This window comes from Phoca vitulina, unplaced genomic scaffold (assembly GCF_004348235.1).
Source record: "Phoca vitulina isolate PV1807 unplaced genomic scaffold, GSC_HSeal_1.0 scaffold3, whole genome shotgun sequence".
In the NCBI taxonomy this organism is placed as follows: domain Eukaryota; kingdom Metazoa; phylum Chordata; class Mammalia; order Carnivora; family Phocidae; genus Phoca; species Phoca vitulina.
The window spans coordinates 55,157,377-55,175,863 of NW_022589706.1; the positions used below are offsets into that span (position 1 = coordinate 55,157,377).

The following is an 18,487-nucleotide window of genomic DNA, read 5'->3' on the forward strand; positions in this document are numbered from 1 at the left end:
GCATTAATATCTTCATGATTTTGAGTTTTTCTGTCTAAGGACATGGCGTCTTTCTATGGATTTAGGTCTACTTTTGTGCTCTTTAGGAGTGTTTTTAAATTTTCCTTGTGTAGTTTTTTTTTTTAAGGTTTATTTATTTGAGAGAGAGAGAGAACAGGGTGGGAGGGCACAGAGGGAGAGAGAAAATCTTGAAGCAGACTCCCTGCTGAGCCCAGAGCCCGGATTGGGGGGTGGTGGGCAGGGCTCAATCCCAGGACCCTTAGATCATGACCTGGCCTGAAATCAAGAGTCTGCCACTTAACCTTAATCGACTGAGGCACCCAGGTGCCCCATCCTCATTTTGGTGTTACACAGTTTTGGTTAGGCTCATTCCTGAGTACTTTATCTTCTTTTTTGCCATAGTTTAAGTGGGGTGGTGCATTCTGTCTTGATTCTAACTAGTTTTGTTTAACTTTGCTGTTCTTATCCTTCAGTTAGACCCCAAAAGGTGTACTTCTAGAAGATCCACATTTTTAAAAATTTTTTATTGTTATGTTAATCACCATACATTACATCATTAGTTTTTGATGTAGTGTTCCATGATTCATTGTTTGTGTATAACACCCAGTGCTCCATGCAGAACGTGCCCTCTTTAATACCCATCACCAGGCTAACCCAGCGTCCCACCCTAGAAGATCCACATTTGAATCTAGTTACATTTTGTTTATTCAGACACCAGCCAGTGATTTGATAGGATGCCCTGTATATACAATGTAGGTATTTTTGGTACTTGCAGATAGTATTCCAAGTAATAATAAATTTTTTATATATAACTAGGGGAAATCAATGAAATATTTGTATTTATTTACTTGAGTAATTAGTTGAAAGTTCTCTGTGGCACATAGTCAGTTGAGAATAACTATATTTTTTAACTTTCAAATCTACTTGGGTAACATGAAGATATACCGTGGGCATGGTAATGACGGAGAGGCAAGGAAAACGTAAGAATAATGCATCATGTGAAAGCTAATGCTTATTTGGCAGATCATTTTGAAGAAGTCTAGGTTGAATTTGTTTAATTAAATGTGAAATATACTTGAAAATAGATTATAGAAAGGCCAAGATACTGACCTCAAGGTTCATGAAATTGCAACAGTTTTGAGTGATTTTTCAAAACACAGTGATAGTTACTTTAAATCCATTCTTTGTCTGGCTTTGAATAATTGTATTTTGGATATTTTCTGAAATTACCTCAAAGTAATCCATTACTGTGCTAAATTCCATTTATTTGTTTCAAACCACTTTTGTTCTCTTAAACAAAAATAGGTTATGTAATGTAATATGGGCAGTGGCAATATTATGAGCTAAGAGACTATCCCACATAGGAGATATAAATGTGTTTATTAAAATGTAGGAAAGTGTCATTTTGATGGATGTGCTAGTTTTCAATATTGTTTAATTATAGTTAGCAGGGGTATAGTAGTGGTTTGGGGCAGTTAGCTAATTTAAATAAATCTTTTTCTTCATTATATTTGTGATTCTCATTATCTGGCATGTTGTGAGTTTGCAACGTGGTTTATTTATTATTCTTGTTAGGGAATATATTCTCTAATGGAATTTGACTAAATAATTCAGGAGATTATTTCTTTTTATTTTTCCTGATAATTTTTGAAGGAGGTAGAATTTGTCCTTTTATCAGAAATTTGTTTTTAAAATTTTGATTGAAACATCTAGGCAAATTTATGTTACTATAAAGTGTTTTCAGATTGATAAATTTTTTCAAGTACCCACATCATGCGTCTTCCTTAGCAGACCAGGTTTTTCCACTAGCAGTATTTTAGATAACTTGATATATATTTATGAACATAAATCAATTTTTTTTTTAAAGATTTATTTATTTGACAGAGAGAGACACAGTGAGAGAGGGAACACAAGCAGGGGTAGTGGGAGAGGGAGAAGCAGGCTTCCCGCCGAGCAGGGAGCCCGATGCGGGGCTCGATCCCAGGACCCTGGGATCATGACCTGAGCCGAAGGCAGCCGCTTAACCGACTGAGCCACCCAGGCGCCCCGAACATAAATCAATTCTAATTTCTGCTCTCTATTCATTTTGGGAAGTACAGCCCATAGAGAACACAAGAATGCATTCTTTTGTTCAAAGATTTTTTTTTTAAGATTTTATTTATTTATTTATTAGAGAGCGAGCGAGAGAGAAACAGCATGAGAGGGGAGAGGGTCAGTGGGAGAAGCAGGCTCCCCGCTGAGCCTGGAGCCCGATGTGGGACTCGATCCCAGGACTCCAGGATCATGACCTGAGCCGAAGGCAGTCGCTTAACCAACTGAGCCACCCAGGCGCCCACCTCTTGTTCAATTTTTTATGTGTGGATTCCTAACATATCTTTTATAAGATGTTAAAGATATTTTAATGCGAATGGAGAGGGATCTTAGGGCAACGTTAAGTTTGAAAAAAAAAAATAAAATGAGACTTCTGTCAACTTATCTATTTATTGCAGGGAAGCAAAATACAGACAAGAGTTGGATTATTAATGCTGCTCTGTACCTGGCTAAGCAACTGTCCCATTGCAGTAACGCATTTTCTTCACAATTCAGCCAATGTCCCATTTGTATCCTTTATGTTTCAGTAAGATATGAGTAAGTATTTATTCTTATTTCTTCCTCTCAATGAGAGGTAGTTCTGTATTCTAAATATTTGAATTCATCTGTGTTGCAGCTTTTCCAGCTGTTAAGGTGGTGATGATGCTTATGCTGTGTGTATATATGTGTGTGTCTGGTACCATTGTTTGTTTTATGCTTGCTCGGACTATGTTTTATGTTTGTTTTAGCTTGATATAGAAGCTTTTGTAGAAATTCTTACATAAAATATGTGTCAAATTCAAACTGTAAAGTAAAATACTCTAGATACTATGAACCGTTAGTCTCCTTAACAAAAAATTTCAGCTTACAGGACAAATTGCAGAAAATCTTGGCGAGGAAGAGCAGTTGGTCCAAGGCTTGTGTGCCCTTCTGTTGGGCATTTCAATTTACTTCAATGATAACTCACTTGAGAGCTACATGAAGTAAGTAAGGGGAAAATGCTAGGGGGAAACAACCTGCTAACGTCATCAAGTGATAAGGATAAATTTTTTCTGCCAAAGTGTAGTGTAGACCAAGTTTTATGTTTTGTTACAACTTTTTTTTTTAAAGCATCTCAATATGCTTATCTCTGTAGAGAGAAATTAAAACAACTAATAGAGAAGAGGATTGGCAAAGAAAACTTCATAGAGAAACTAGGATTTATTAGCAAACATGAGTTGTATTCCAGAGCATCTCAGAAACCACAGCCAAACTTTCCCAGTCCAGAATACATGATATTTGATCATGAGTTTACGAAGCTGGTAAAAGAACTTGAAGGTAAGACAAAGTTTATATTGATTTTCATTAAAAAATACCTATGATTATTTTGTATATGTATATTTTGGACACAGCCCAAAGTAGGGGTTTTTTTTCCTAGCTCTTGGTTTATAGTTCATTGAAGGATTTTTGGCGTTCAATAAGATTGGAAAGACTATATCTTATCTGTCAGGCAGTTAGGCCATATGTTTTTGCTGGTTAAGTCTTAATAATAAAATAGGATTTAAATTTTTTTTTTTTTTAAGATTTTGTTTATTTTAGAGAGAGCCCACGCGTGCGTGTGCACTTGTGAGTGGGGAGAGGGACAGAAGGAGCGGGAGAGAATCTTTTTTTTTTTTTTACATTTTATTTATTTATTTGTCAGAGAGAGAACACAAGCAGGCAGAGAGAGAAGCAGGCTCCCTGCTGGGCAAGGAATCCGATGCGGGGCCCAATCCCAGGCCCCCCCCCCCCCCCCCCGCCTCCGGGATCATGACCTGAGCTGAAGGCAGACGCTTAACCGACTGAGCCACCCAGGCGTCCCAGCGGGAGAGAATCTTAAGCAGACTCTGCACAGAGTGCAGAGCCCAATGTGGGGGCTCGATCTCAAAACCCTGAGATCATGACCTGAGCTGAAATCAAGGGTTGGTCGTTTAACCAACTGAACCACCCAGGTGCCCCAGATTTTAAATTTTTAAAATACATTTTTTTTTAAGATTTTATTTATTTATTTGACAGAGAGAGACAAAGTGAGAGAAGGAGCACAAGCAGGGGGAGAGGGAGAGGCAGGCCTCCCACCGAGCAGGGAGCCGGACGCAGGGCTTGATCCCAGGACCCCGGGATCATGACCCAAGCCGAAGGCAGACGCTTAACGACTAAGCCACCCAGGCACCCCTTAAAATACATTTTTAATAAGCTTTCTTTTATAGGTGTGATAACTAAGGCTATTTATAAGTCCAGTGAAGAGGATAAAAAAGAAGAAGAGGTGAAGAAAACATTAGAACAGCATGACAGTATTGTGACTCACTACAAAAATATGATTCGAGAACAAGTATGTACTGATAAATTGTAAACACTGTCTGATGTACTGATACTTTTCTACTTTGGGGAAGAATTTTTCCTGGCATTTCATATGCAAGAAGATACAGAAAGTAAAGCTCATTTTCCTAAATAATTCAAAACTATCTGAGTATTCAACAAACTGAGAGCTTATTATTGTGCTAAGCATTGTGCAGCATGTGGTGGATAAAGGCATGAATCAGACATGTTCCCCTATCACGGTCATAATGAGAGAAAACTATAAATAGGGTATTGTGACACACATAACATACTAAGTCTAGTGATGCAGCTCCTGGAAGGTGTGTGGCAGCGGAGAGGCACCTAATTTAGCTAGGTAAGAGCAGGGGCTTGGAGAAAACAATGTGAGTGCCAAACGGATAGCTACGAATAAGCTGCGCAAAAGGAAAGATCGGGAAGAGGGGCAGGAATGTTACTGGCATGAACATAGAACAACACTTGGTGGCTGCACCAGCTAGAAATTTGAGAGGCAAGGCCAGAGGGAGGGACCTCCAGAAGGAGGTGGTTGTGGTGGGCTAGGGGAGGGACCTGGGGCGTTGATGGTGATAACAGCCGCTGTGTTTTGTTTATTGTGTTCTAGGTGCTCACAAAACACAGTTTAAACACTATTTCATTTAATTTCCATAGCATCCCTACAAAGTAGTTAATATCTTCATTTAAGAATAAATGAGGAATCTGAGACTGAGAGAATTTAAAGTTGTCTAGGGTCACTCAGTGGTTGGTGGAACAGGATTCAAAAGCGTGTGTTACTGGGACTCTCAAACTCCTACTGTGTGCTGTAGAGGGGGCAGACCTGAGAAATGTGGAAACCAAAGCGGATGAAAGTGGCAGGACGGGGTAATGATTGGATGTGGGTGTGAGGGAGCATAACGGGTCAGATATGATCCTGAGATCTCCGTCTTGCACGACTGAGTAGACGATGCTGAGAACAAGAGGGAGCTGATTTATTAGAGTGGAGAATGGAAACTACCCTCTCGAAATCATCAACTGACGTTTTCTCGGCAGGATACCAGAACCTCCACGCTTGGACTGTGTTGAGCCCCTTAAACTTTCCATTACATTTCTTCAAAGTGTGTTTCTTTTTTTTTTTAATTATATTTTATTATGTTAATCACCATACATTACATCATTAGTTTTTGATGGTAGTGTTCCATGATTCAAAGTGTGTTTCTTGTTCTTTTCTTTCATTTAATTCTTCGTTGTGGTATATACCTTGACTGGAATCCTAAAAAGTGCTGCAGTATTATCTGGAAAATGAGATTACTGAGGTCATTAAAATGCTAGGGTCATTAAAAACAATACACTGGTGGCTGTCCATGTGGGGCGGTTGCACCCCCTTCCCTGCACTGCCCTCCACCCCCTGCTGACTATGCATAGCTTGAGGCAAGTGTGGCAAGAGCTTGGGTAGAGCTCTCTAAATGAGAACTGCCTGTGTGTTCTTCCCCACAGTCTATATTGTTGAGATTGGAATTCTAAGAATAAAAATATAGTGGTATATTTAGCATTCAGTCTGAGCTTTTCAGTTTATAAGCAGATCAGTAAATTAGAATCATCTTTGAACGATTCAGATTTAAATCATTAAACTACCCATGGTTATTAGGATTTTTCATCTATATTTTAGTACAAATATGGAGTCATTTCCAGATGGTAAAACGTAATATCTTTAGAGCAATGGAAAAGAAATACTTGGAATGTGATGTTACAGCCTACGCTTGGGGCTGATAAATGTGGTTAATTTAGAAGAAGAAAAGAGTGATTTGACACAATTACCATAATGAGTCTGCTTTGGAAATGTTAATTTTAAATATTCTCACCATTTAAAATGCCATTTGACAATTAGGCAACAAGCATTGAGAACTATAAAATGTTTATATGAACTGAATGACGTTTGAGAATCCATCCTAAGGAAATTCTTCAGAATTCAGGAAAACAAAAATATGACTATGATATTTATTGTAATAATATTTATTATTTAGAAAAATGGAAAGCAGCCTCAGTGTTGCTTTTAAATGTAAATTATATTGCATCTACTGATATTGAGTAAACATTAAAAGTTATGATTGCGGAAAAAGTAGCAGTATGAGGAACTAACAATTGAATAGTAACTAAAGGCTACAAAATGACATATGGACTGAGTATGACACATTTAAAACACTTGAACTGGGAAAAAATTAGCAGAAGATAAAGAAATAGATCAAATGCCAACTAGTTATATTAGGGTGGTGAGAGTTGGAAGTTCTTTTCTTGGCCTTCTAAATATTCTGTTCTAGAATTATCTTTTATGTTAAAAGTAGTGTAGATGCATGTATATATATACTAAGTTTCTTAAATAGTTTGGTATAAATTTCTTAAGTGGTTTGATGGACCATAAAATGGAGTTTTTAAAATTGACCGTCCCCCACCCCAGTAACTGCAGTGAGATTGCAGGCTGTGCCATGGTGCTTATTAATGGGGCCTTACTGGAAATTGTACACTTGTGCTGCATGTTAATTGACCTTGGTGCATACATTAATGTATTATTACTTAATTGTTGAGTGATTCTGGAACTGTTGAATACTTTCACACCATGACCCAAAATAACCTCTGATTTTTAATTTGTTCCTTTTCCTAATGCTAATTAGTATAAATTAAAACACTTGAATTATGTTTTATTTCACAGGATCTGCAACTTGAGGAATTAAAGCAGCAGATTTCTACGTTAAAATGTCAAAACGAACAGCTCCAGACAGCAGTCACACAGCAAGTATCTCAGATTCAGCAACACAAAGATCAGTACAATCTTCTTAAAGTACAGCTGGGTAGGTACAGCTAGCCATAATTATTACCGTGTCCCCAGAGCTGGACTAAATCAAGTAGATTATTCTTGTGGACTGGTCTTTCTCTAACCTTAATCACTGTAACAAACAAATTTGTAAATCAGAGTTTGAACTCCCAAGTCCTTGCTACCTGTTTCAGTATCTGATCCATTGATTCTCAGCCTTGGCTACACATTAGAATATCCTGAGACCCTTTTTTTTTTTTGAAGATTTTATTTATTTATTTGAGAGAGCACAAGCAGGGGGAGCAGCAGAGGGAGAGATGCGGGGCTCGATGCAGGGCTCGATCCCAGGACCCCAAGATCATGACCCAAGCCAAAGGCAGATGCTTAACCGACTGAGCCACCCAGGCACCCTCCCCCCCTTTTTTTAAAATGCCACCCATGCGGAGACCCCACTCAAGTTTCTGATTTAATTAGTTGGGGTTGGAGCCAAGCATCAATAATTGTTACCAGCTGCCTGGGTGATTCCTATGTATAGCCGGGAATGACTTCTCTAACCTGTCTATCTCCTCATCTGCAAAATGGAACTGATAATAGCATATGTGTCATCGGAGAATTAAATGAAATAATATATATAAAATTTTAGTTAATTACCTGGCACATGATAAGAGTCAAATGCTTGTAAATAGTATCATCCTATAGTGCTATGATTGGAATGCTAGCTATTTAGAAATACAGTTTGTTTTATTTATATGAGGGTGACTAAAATTTTCAGAAAAAAATTACCTCTTTCACTTCCTTATTTATAACTATAATTTGTCAGTTATTTTAGTACATATAGAAAGCTATTCCTTTGTGAAGGTTTTAAAAGGGATTTTGTTTTCTCTTATATTTATTGACCAAATTGGAATTGAAACTGCTGTAATTTTTTTAAGATTTATTTATTTATTTTAGAGAGGTGGGGAGGAGCAGAGGGAGAGGGAGAGACAGCATCACAAGCAGACTCTGCGCTGAGTACAGAGCCCAACATGGGGCTCAATCTCACGACCCTGAGATTATAACCTGGGTGGAAACCAAGAGTTGGACACTTAACCGACTAAGCCACCCAGGAGCCCCGAAACTACTGTAATTCTTAATTATAGATCACCAAACCATGCAGTTTAGTCTTAATAAGACTATGCTGTTTTTCTTCCCAGAAACCTGAAAATATCATCACTTCACCATTTCTATCAATACGCTGTTTTGCAAAAATGAAATGTGCTTATAAAAGTGCTGCCAAAGTAATTGAATTAAGGAAATTTTATATTTTTATATTTAAATCTTTTCATTCAAGAAATGAAAAACTTAAGTTTCATGCTGGCTTTTCAAATTTTATTCCTGTCTTAATAGGAAAAGATAATCAGCATCAAGGTTCTTACAGTGATGGGACTCAGGTGAATGGCATTCAACCAGAAGAAATTGGTAGGTTACGAGAAGAGATAGAAGAATTAAAAAGTAATCAGGAACTTTTACAAAGCCAGCTGGCTGAAAAGGACTCTCTGATTGAAAATTTGGTGAGTAAATGTTAAAAAAAATTTAAGAGGTCAAGAATAATTCTCATTATCCTGCTTGTTTATTTTCCTGGATCTCTTAAGCCAAAGTGTCATAGTAAGGTTTTAGAATATGAGCTTTGGGGGGCGCCTGGGTGGCTCAGATGGTTAAGTGTCTGCCTTCGGCTCAGGTCATGATCCCAGGGTCCTGGGATCGAGTCCCACATCGGGCTCCTGGCTCAGTGGGGAGCCTGCTTCTCCCTCTCCCTCTGCCTCTCTCCCTGCTCATGCTCTCTCTCTATCTCTGTGTCTCAAATGAATAAATAAAATCTTTAAAAAAAAAAAAAAATAGAATATGAGCTTTGGGGGGCACCTGGCTGGCTCAGTTGGTAGAGCATGTGACTCTTGATCTGGGGGTCATGAGTTTGAGCCCCACATTTAGCACAGAGTTTACTTAAAAAAAAAAAATTAGAATTTGAGCTTTGGTGTCAGACTGTCTAAAGCTTCATCACTTTCTGACTAATTGAATTTAAGCAACTTAGTTAACCTCTTTACACTCGTTTCCTGATCTATAAATTGGTAGTGGTCGTATCTGTTTTGTTATTGTGAGAATTAAATGAGCTACTCCGTATAAAGCTCTTTTAATACATGGAAATCACTCTATTAATACCTGTATTTATGCTCTTTCTCCATATGACCTCCTAAGTGCTTAGATTTAATAAATTACGTGGTATAAGTATAAATTTATTAGCTATGGAAAAGTTGTAGACAGTGTGTGCTATGTTGAAGTTTTATCTTGGATATAAAAACTGAAATGTTGATGTGAAATTTTTGGTAAACCTCTATAAGGCATAGCTTATATATGTACAGCTTTGTTTTGTTTCCTATCTCTTTAGACTGAATTGATTTCATAGTTCATTTCTATGCTATTTGTAGAAATCTTCCCAAGCATCACCTGGCACAAATGAACAGTCTTCAGCAACAGCTTCTGCTAGAGATTCTGAACAAATTGCAGAATTAAAACAGGTAATTTTCTGGCTTGATCCAAGTTCTAGTTTGTGTTGTTTTAATTGTAATAGAGTAACAGCCGTGTGGTTTCATTACTCAAGAACTACTTTGTTAGTGTAAGCAAAACTTGATAGTGAAGAGAGTTATTTGAAAGTCCAGAAGGTTTTTTAATTATATGGTAATGGTATTTTGCTTTTTATTAAGTGTTTTTATTTTTTAATTATGTTCTTTATAACAGATTTGAGCATCTCACCCAGGTTATTTGTAGATTATCCGTGAACTAACAATTAAGGAAAATTTAAGTATATTTATAAGCTGCAAATATGAAGATATAAAATCTTATGCCTAATTTTCATATACTATTGACCATGACAATTGCATGGTTAAATGTATTGAGTGTTTAAGCCATTCTGTGCAGAAGAATGTTTGTTTTTAGAATTGGAAAATGGAATAAATTGGTGTATATCTCAATTAGATGACTACCTAAAAAGCAAAACAAACTTTTTCTGCTGTAGTAATTTGTAATGTCTAGAAAAGCAAATTAAATTTTTTCCTACTTGGTTATTTGTAATATTTATAATTTCGTATGAGACTTGGTAGTGCACATTTAACTTTATCCGGTGAGAATATTAAATGTATTTGTTCAAGAAAAGAAGGAAAAGAACTACTTATGTATAGAATTAAATATTGAAAGAAAAGCCTAGAAAAGTATCAGATTGCTCATTTGTATACTATCCCTAAACAAGTTGTGTTTTTTCCTTATAAAATTTTCTTTCTTTCCTCCTTTCCTTTCTCTTCTGTCCTACCCTCCTTCCTTCCTTTCTTATAAAAAAGGAACGTATGTTTCTTCTGTTTCTTTTTTAAAAACAAAAAAAAGTAATACTAAAGGAAGAAGTGAACAACCCCACCAGCCTAGGACTGACTTCCTTCTCCTCCAGTAGTCATGCGGTCCTAGCCCACTGACATGGCTGATCTGAGAGAAGAATGACTGTACACAGAGAAACTGTGTCATATTTTGATAATGTCCATGTACCCCAGAGTAGATTCTACAATCAAGCTTTTCAAAAAAAATCATTTGTCGTTAAGGATTTATAAGTTATAAATTCGTCTGAGGAAAATTAATATGCCACTTTGGTTTTATGAAGTCTACCTATACTAGAACTGTATTAAAATAAAAGGGAATTAAGTTATTAATAAATGATCTTAGTTTCTAAGTCCCAAGTAAAAATTTTACTCTTTGTGTTTCCCAATGAAACTTTAGATATTTCTAAAGAAGACAATTCCTTTGGTTTTTTACTTTCTGTAATTTATTTTATCAATTTTACATTGTTAAAAAGATATTTTGGGGCGCCTGGGTGGCTCAGTTGTTAAGCATCTTAACCTTGGGCTCAGGTCATGATCCCAGAGTCCTGGGATCAAGTCCCGCATCGGGCTCCCTGCTCAGTGGGAAGCCTGCTTTTCCCTCTCCCACTCCCCCTGCATGTGTTCCTGCTCTCGCATTCTCTCTGTCAAATAAATAAATAAAATCTTTAAAAAAAAGAAAAGATACTTTAAATGACAGTTTTGTTTCTTATAATATATAGTAAAATCCTGTATAAAAAAGAAAACTAAAATTGTCCATAATCTCAGTGTCTATATAATGTCTATGTCATTCATTAGGTAACTGAAAAAAAAACAAATCAGAGGAAAGCCACATATGTGCGTGATAGAAAGTTTTCAGAGAACGAAAGAGCTTTTTACATGACAGCATCCCACCACTTACCTCATGTCTGCAGACATTGTCAAATATTGTGAGGGAGATTCCCCTGGTTGAGAACATGGTTATGTGCATTTTTGGTGGGGAGAGGGCAAGAAGGTTGGGAATTTCAACATTAATGCTATATAAACTTTTGATTAATTCCCTCCTTTTCACTACAGTACTAACCACTTTCATCTATATTGGGAGGCCTGCGGTCTAAAAAATGTCCTGTTTTCCCTTTCCAAATAATAAATGTCTAGTCTTTGGCCAGGAGAAGAGGAACAGTTGCCTGATGCATGAGATTGGAACAGGGATCCCTTGGTCTTCCTAAGCAGACTTCAACCAGCCCCGCTCTTTTTGACCCCATTTTTACCCACACTTCCAGAGATAACTGGTGGTACCAGATCCCAAGCCTTTTGGTAGTCATGCATTGCAAGTCAGGTAGCAGGTCAACTTTCTGGAACATCACTTTAGGTTGTTAGCTTTCTCAGGTGTGCTGCGGTCAGTTACCACTGCCATTTGCTTTCTGAAATTCTCCAATTTTATTGCTCTTGTTCTTATTCTCTTTGTCTTTGTGGGTTTCTCTCTCCCTTCCCCTCCCTCCCTCCCTCTCTCCCTCCCTCCCTCCCTCCCTCCTTTCCTTCCTTCCTTCCTTCCTTCTTTCCCTTCTTCCCCCACCTTATGATTTTTTTTACATGGGATCTCAGGAAGAAGCAGAGGTGAATATGTATAAGGAACTTGCTTAATTCTCTATCTTGAACCCAAAGTTCAAGGATAGTTTTTTTAGAATTAGATTTTAAAACTTGGAGGTTGTGATTTTAGACAGAGGGGCCAAGAAAGGAAATAATTTTAAATTTCTTCCTGTAAATAGACATTTCCTTGATGAAATTAATGCTATTTCATGTTACAACTCAACTATTTTTGTCTCCTAGGAACTGGCAACATTAAAGTCACAGTTAAACTCACAATCTGTGGAGATCACCAAACTGCAGACAGAAAAGCAGGAGCTGTTACAGAAAACAGAAACATTTGTATGTTAATTACTACTTTTTTTTTCCTGCAAGTTAGTAAACACAAGGTTAAGATGTTATTTCTCAGCCACTCTGTAATAGTAGCGAATGTGTTGGAGAGGATAGCGCCTTCCCTTTAGGTGACTTACTGGCCACAGGTCTAGTCACATAGGCTTCTGGGCCGTGGTGGCAGCCACATTACAGTCAGACTCCCCAGGTCCGTGTAATCAGTTATTTAATGGTTCATTTTGCTGGTATTTTGTATTTTATCCCATCTGTGTCCCTTTCAGTCCATCAGTCCAAGCTGGCAGGTTTTCTGCTGGTCTAGAATTGTCAAAAGCCTTCTTAGTAACCATGCCATACACAGGGATCCAAGCCATCAGACAAGAAGGCCCTCCTGGATCATCCTGTCTCTATTCCAGCTTCTGCTGAAATGGTTGATTGCGTCCTTGATATTTCAGCAGAACATGCTTTATCATTTATTGCAATAGGGATAGGCTGAGAATTTTCTAAATCTTCACGTTCCGATTTCCTTTTGCTTAACATTCCTTCTTCAAGTTATTTCTCTCCTGTCATGGTTTACCGTAGGCATCAAGGAGAAACCATGCCACACCTTTAATACTTTGCTTAGAAATCACCTCAGCAAAATATCCAAGTTCATCGCTTATAAGCTCTACTTTCTACAGAGTACTGAAACACAATTCAGCCAATTACTTTGCCACTTGATAACAAGGATCACCTTCCTCTACTTTCCAGTAACATGTTCTTCATTTACATTTGAGGCCTCACCAAAACTACCTTTCCATCCATATTTCTACCAACATTCTATTCATGATGATATGTTTTCTCCAAGACCCTAGAAGCTTTCTCTCTAGTTCCCCTTTTTTTCTGAGCGTTCACCAGAATTGCCTTTAACATCCGACAGTCTCTTCAAGGCAGTTCCAGCTTTGTCTGACATGCACCTCAAAGCTCTTCCAGCCACTAACAATTCTGAAAGCCCTTCCACATTTTTAGGTATTTGTTACATCAGCACCCTCTTTCCCAGTTCTTTGTAGAAAAAAGGCAGGGAAAGATTGGAAAACCATGATTTAGGAATACTTCCTAGAGCACTTAAGAAAATCTTTGCATTTTGGGTGGCCCAGTCGGTTAAGTGTCTGACTCTTGGTTTCGGCACAGGTTGTGATCTCAGGGTCATGAGATCGAGTCCCACGTCATCGGGCTCCACGCTCTGCTCAGTCTGCTTGAGTTTCTCTCCGTCTTCCTCTGCTCCTCCCCCCATGCTTGCTCTTTCTCTCTCTCTCAAATAAATAAAATCTAAAAAGCCAAAAAAAAAAACAAAAAAAACTTTACATTTCACCAGTTAATAGCATTCAGCTCAATTTCCCCAGCTGCCTCTCTGAGGTAACAGTGTGGACTTAACTTACAGAAATATTGTGAGGAAAGGGCTTTGAGAACTATTCTCTGCTTATTAAATGCTGTTACCGCTCTGGTCTGACCTTGAGGCTGCCTAACCCAGCCTTCTTCGTGCTCGGCTGAGATCTGATGCCTCAGCTCTCCTGCCTCAGCCCCAGCACCCCCGCTCCACTGTAGGCACCGCGGCCTTCCAGGGAGAGCGCTGTAGTGTGTGTCGGTACACGAGGAATTCTGTTTTCGGTTACTCGACATACAGTTTCAAAATAGCGAGAAAATTAAATCACCTTTGGGATTTCACCTTGGTTGTGCTTTAAAGAAACTTTTTTTTTGTTACCCCTCCGATTTCTACCTTGAGGCAAAGTCAGCTGCCGCACCAGGGGAGAGTGGAGCTGGAATGGCTGCAAAGGCCACCGATGGGGACAGCCGGCTGTTGGCATTGCTACAGGACACGAATGACTTGAAGGTTGCTCTGTGGTGGAGCTTTTACTTATTGCATAGCCTATGACATAAACTCCAGGAGACTTGATCTGATTTCATTGAGTTTCTCAAATCTTTAGATGTATGAGGAAAGCTAATAGGGTGTAATTTTCGCTCACAACATGTGCATTGCTATTTGGATGAGTGAGGATGGCACAAGTGGAGATTTTTAAGTGCCATTTCAAATACTGATAGCACATATATAAAGCAAGAATGTGTATGAATGTACTTTGAAAGTAGAGATCATTGAAAGTTAAATTTTCTTGTCAATCTCTCATCACAATAAGAAATAAAGAGTACAGGGGCATCTGAGTGGTGCAGTTGGTTAAACGTCTGACTCTTGGTTTCCGCTCAGGTCATGAATTCAGGGTCGTGAGATCAAGCCCCGTGTTGGGCTCCACGCTCAGCGCAGTCTGCTTGAGATTCTCTCCCTCTCCCTCTGCTCCTCCCGCTCGTGTTCTCTCTCTCTCAAATAAATAAATAAATCTAAAAACATTTTAAAAAGAAATAAAGAGTACAGCTTTGGCTAAAACACAAGCCACACGTAGGCTTTCCATTAGGCTAAGGACGCAGGCACGATAGATCCTGCCAGCTTATGTGACAGAGAAATCAGAATAAGCAACATGTAGAGAAGAATGAGATAAAAGTAACAAAACTAGAAGGCACGAATACAACCATGGAAAAGAGAAGATAATGTGTGATTGTGCCTTTCGGATTGTGGTTGGATTATTTTATCTTTAAGCCATGGATTTTATTTGCAGCTACTTTTCTTTCCCATTTGATTGTATGCATGAAGTTGGGATAAAAAAATTTTTTTAACCTGAGTTCTAATTCTTATGCCCATCAGGCTCCTCTTGTAAAATGTTTTGTGTCTTTATTTATTCCTCTGGTTACCTAAAATGGTATTATCTCTTAGGTTTTTTTTGAAAAATAGCTACTTAAAACTATTTTTTGGATGTTAAACTCTATTTTTCACAATAACCATCTTTGATGTATGGCCTAACGTAAATTCTCATGTTACTGGATGAGAGTGTTTGTGTGTGTGTGTGTGTGTGTGTGTGTGTGTGTTCTATCCCCAAAACCGCCACCCCCCAAAACCCTCAGATTTTCATAGAAAGAATGAACCTAAAAATAAAAGAGAAAGAATGAAACTATTTGTTAAAAACCCTATGAGAGTGAATACTAAGATTAGTTGATCTTCCCCTTTCTTTTCCTAGAATGAAATTAAGGCTCTGTCTGAGGAAAGAACTGCTATTAAAGAGCAGCTGGATGCATCTAACAGTACCATTGCTATTTTACAAAATGAGAAAAACAAGCTCGAGATGGATATTACAGATTCTAAAAAGGAACAGGATGACCTGTTGGTGCTGTTGGCTGATCAGGATCAGAAAATATTTTCATTAAAGAATAAACTCAAGGAACTTGGTCATCCGGTAAGATCGAAATGTTTCCAAAACTGATTTATGGTGTATTTTAAAGAACTGTGCTGTAGCATGGCAATGTTGTGCCTCCATATCCGTATCACAGGTGTAAATACGTAGGTCCATGAATTCAGGATCGTCCGCACTGTTTTCATGGTGTTCAGTGAATCGACTTAAGACACACAGGCAGTTTCCAGCATTTGTTAGCTGTTCTCTTTTGGGCTTTGAGTCTACAAGTGAATTGATTTGCTCCTGTGGTCACAAGACTCTCATCATTCACATGTGCCATTCTCTTTTGTCATGTTTGATCCCCATTTGTGTCTAGAGAGGTATGGCCGCCTGTTAGCAAGTTAACCTGCAACATCTCATCTCATAGTAAAAATGGCAGAGAGGGGCGCCTGGGGGGCTCAGGCGGCTAAGCGTCAGCCTTCGGCTTGGGTCATGATCTCAGGGTCCTGGGATCGAGCCCCGAGTTGGACTCTCTGCTCAGCACAGAGTCTGCTTCTCCTTCTCACTCTCCCTCTGTGCTCTTCCTCTCTCTCTCTCTCTCTCTCTCTCTTAAATAAATAAATAAAATCTTTAAAAAAAATGCCAGAGAGCCTTGAGCAGTAAATCAGGGAAATCAGATGGCTTGTAATCTACAATTACTGGAATAAAGAATTTGTCAAAGACTGTGTGTCAATATGTGTTAAATACAAAGTGATCAAATCTTACTAATGATAAGTGTGCAATTCCCTTTAGGTAGAAGAAGAGGATGAACTTGAATCCGGAGACCAGGATGATGAGGAAGATGAAGATGAAGATGATGGCAAGGACCAGGGTCATATCTAGCTTTCAGATCTCTAGGAATGATAGAGATTGTATTATAACTTTGAAGATGGAGTCTTAAGACAGTGCTTTGGTTTACCTCCACAGAAAATAAAGATTTAGAAACCCAAGTGGAAAACACTCACTAATAAGACTATTGATGTATTTTTTTAAATGATGCCACCCATGTTGGAAACGCTAAAACTAACTTCTTGCAGAACACACATCTTTTATTGAAATTCATCCGAATTGTCCCAAAAGATAATTTGCAAAGAATTTCAGACACTAAAAATACACCATTTTAAAGCATGTGGTGGCAGTGCTATTTATCTTAGTTTACTGGTTGTTTACACAAGTTCTGTATTTGTCTATTATTTTCACTTTTCAGAATATGTGACTTTAAGTACTAACACATTTGATTTAATGTGTATTGGAATCATTATTTCTAAATTGAGTATTGGGCTTCTTAGCTAATGATTTCCCTTTAAAGAAATGGATTTACTTAAAGGCAAGGTGGCATAGGCCAGGGGATATCATCAGCCCTGCATCCGATGTGACTCCTATGAGGCAGGATAGGACAGTTTAGGACAAGTGCCTTGACACCTGATCTGGCTGAATTGTGTACGTCAGGGAAGAAACAGAAGGATTCTGACACACACAGGTGAGGAGGGCGTTTCTAAGAAACTTTTGCAACAGCGTATTCGCATGTGGTTGGTTTTGGTTTTATGTTAAGCTAAACTTTAAAACATTACAAATTAACAGCTCGTACAATTCAGGTTTAGTATCGTTATTTGATTATCATGAAACATATTATGGACCTAGTTTTAAAAAGACCTGAACTATGATTTATATAATTTATTGGCATTTTTGCTGAATAGGTTTAAGTCAGATAATAGATTTTTAAAAAGCAAATGAAACAATGTGTCAAAATTTAATGTTTCATAATAAAAATAGATACTATGTTCACTTAATCCCTGGTCCTGGTCATGGTTCCCTTTTTTAAATTTTTGAGGAAAGTATTTTATTCTTACTAAAAGCTGAGGCAAGTGGCAGTGGTAAGAGGAGTTCTCTTCCTAAAAGTACATTATTATAACTGACTGCTAAAAGCAGTCTTACCGTTCAAAACTCATTAGGATTCCATAAGACTGGAGAGTCTAATTGGAACAGAAGCAGAAGAGGTTGGAGAAGGGCTTGGGTGTTTCTAAATTGAGCCCTGGAGTTCTTAGCAGTGATTTCCATTTAAAGAAAGAGGTTTACTTAAAGGCAAGACAGCAAGAGTTGGGGGATAATGTGTGTCATCTGCCTCCTGACGTCAGGAATAGTTTGAGCAGTCCATTAAGGGGCACAGACTTTTGAAAGAGGAGAAGTATCTTCCTGTGTCCTGAAAAGGGGGGTGGCTGTGTGTTACAGAGCACCCAGGAGGGCCCCAGCCCGCTTCTGCCCCTTGCCCTGCAAGAACCTCGTGGCTATCACTGGACCAGCTCAGAGTATATAAAGTCTTCCGAGAGTTGACACCACGTAATGAACAAAAATGGCTAATGACTGTATTTCAGGCTACTGTTATAAGGATAAAGAAAAATAGGTCAGAAGTATGAATAAGACTTCTGTAGATGACTTTAGAACGGGGGGCGGGGGCGGTGCCTGGGTGGCTCAGTTGGTTAAGCGTCTGCCTTCAGCTTGGGTCATGATCTCGGGATCCTGGGATCAAGTCCTGTATTGGGCTCGCTGCTCAGCGGGGAGTCTGTTTCTCTCTCTGCCTCTCCCCCAGCTTGTGCTTGCTCGCGCTCTCTCTCTCTCTCACACTCTCTCAAATAAATAAAATCTTTAAAAAAAAGACTTCTGTAGATGATGAAGTACCGAAGATCTTCAGAAAGAAACATCTG

At 38.4% G+C, this 18,487-nt stretch overlaps 1 protein-coding gene across 2 annotated transcripts in view; it reads left to right on the top strand.

Moving 5' to 3' along the window:
* The window catches only part of USO1 (USO1 vesicle transport factor), a 91,164-nt gene extending 73,898 nt beyond the window's left edge, over positions 1 to 17,266 (top strand). The window contains exons 14-24 of one of the 2 annotated variants that reach the window (XM_032400545.1): positions 2,490 to 2,600; positions 2,935 to 3,053; positions 3,206 to 3,387; positions 4,296 to 4,417; positions 7,103 to 7,241; positions 8,591 to 8,754; positions 9,667 to 9,756; positions 12,409 to 12,507; positions 14,255 to 14,362; positions 15,594 to 15,809; positions 16,539 to 17,266. In XM_032400545.1, coding sequence (XP_032256436.1) covers positions 2,490 to 2,600; positions 2,935 to 3,053; positions 3,206 to 3,387; positions 4,296 to 4,417; positions 7,103 to 7,241; positions 8,591 to 8,754; positions 9,667 to 9,756; positions 12,409 to 12,507; positions 14,255 to 14,362; positions 15,594 to 15,809; positions 16,539 to 16,628 — 1,440 coding nt within the window. In that variant the 3' untranslated portion in view covers positions 16,629 to 17,266. The remainder of the gene's footprint in view (positions 1 to 2,489; positions 2,601 to 2,934; positions 3,054 to 3,205; positions 3,388 to 4,295; positions 4,418 to 7,102; positions 7,242 to 8,590; positions 8,755 to 9,666; positions 9,757 to 12,408; positions 12,508 to 14,254; positions 14,363 to 15,593; positions 15,810 to 16,538) is intronic. The other variant, XM_032400546.1, reaches the window with a different exon arrangement.
* Positions 17,267 to 18,487: the final 1,221 nt, after the last annotated feature.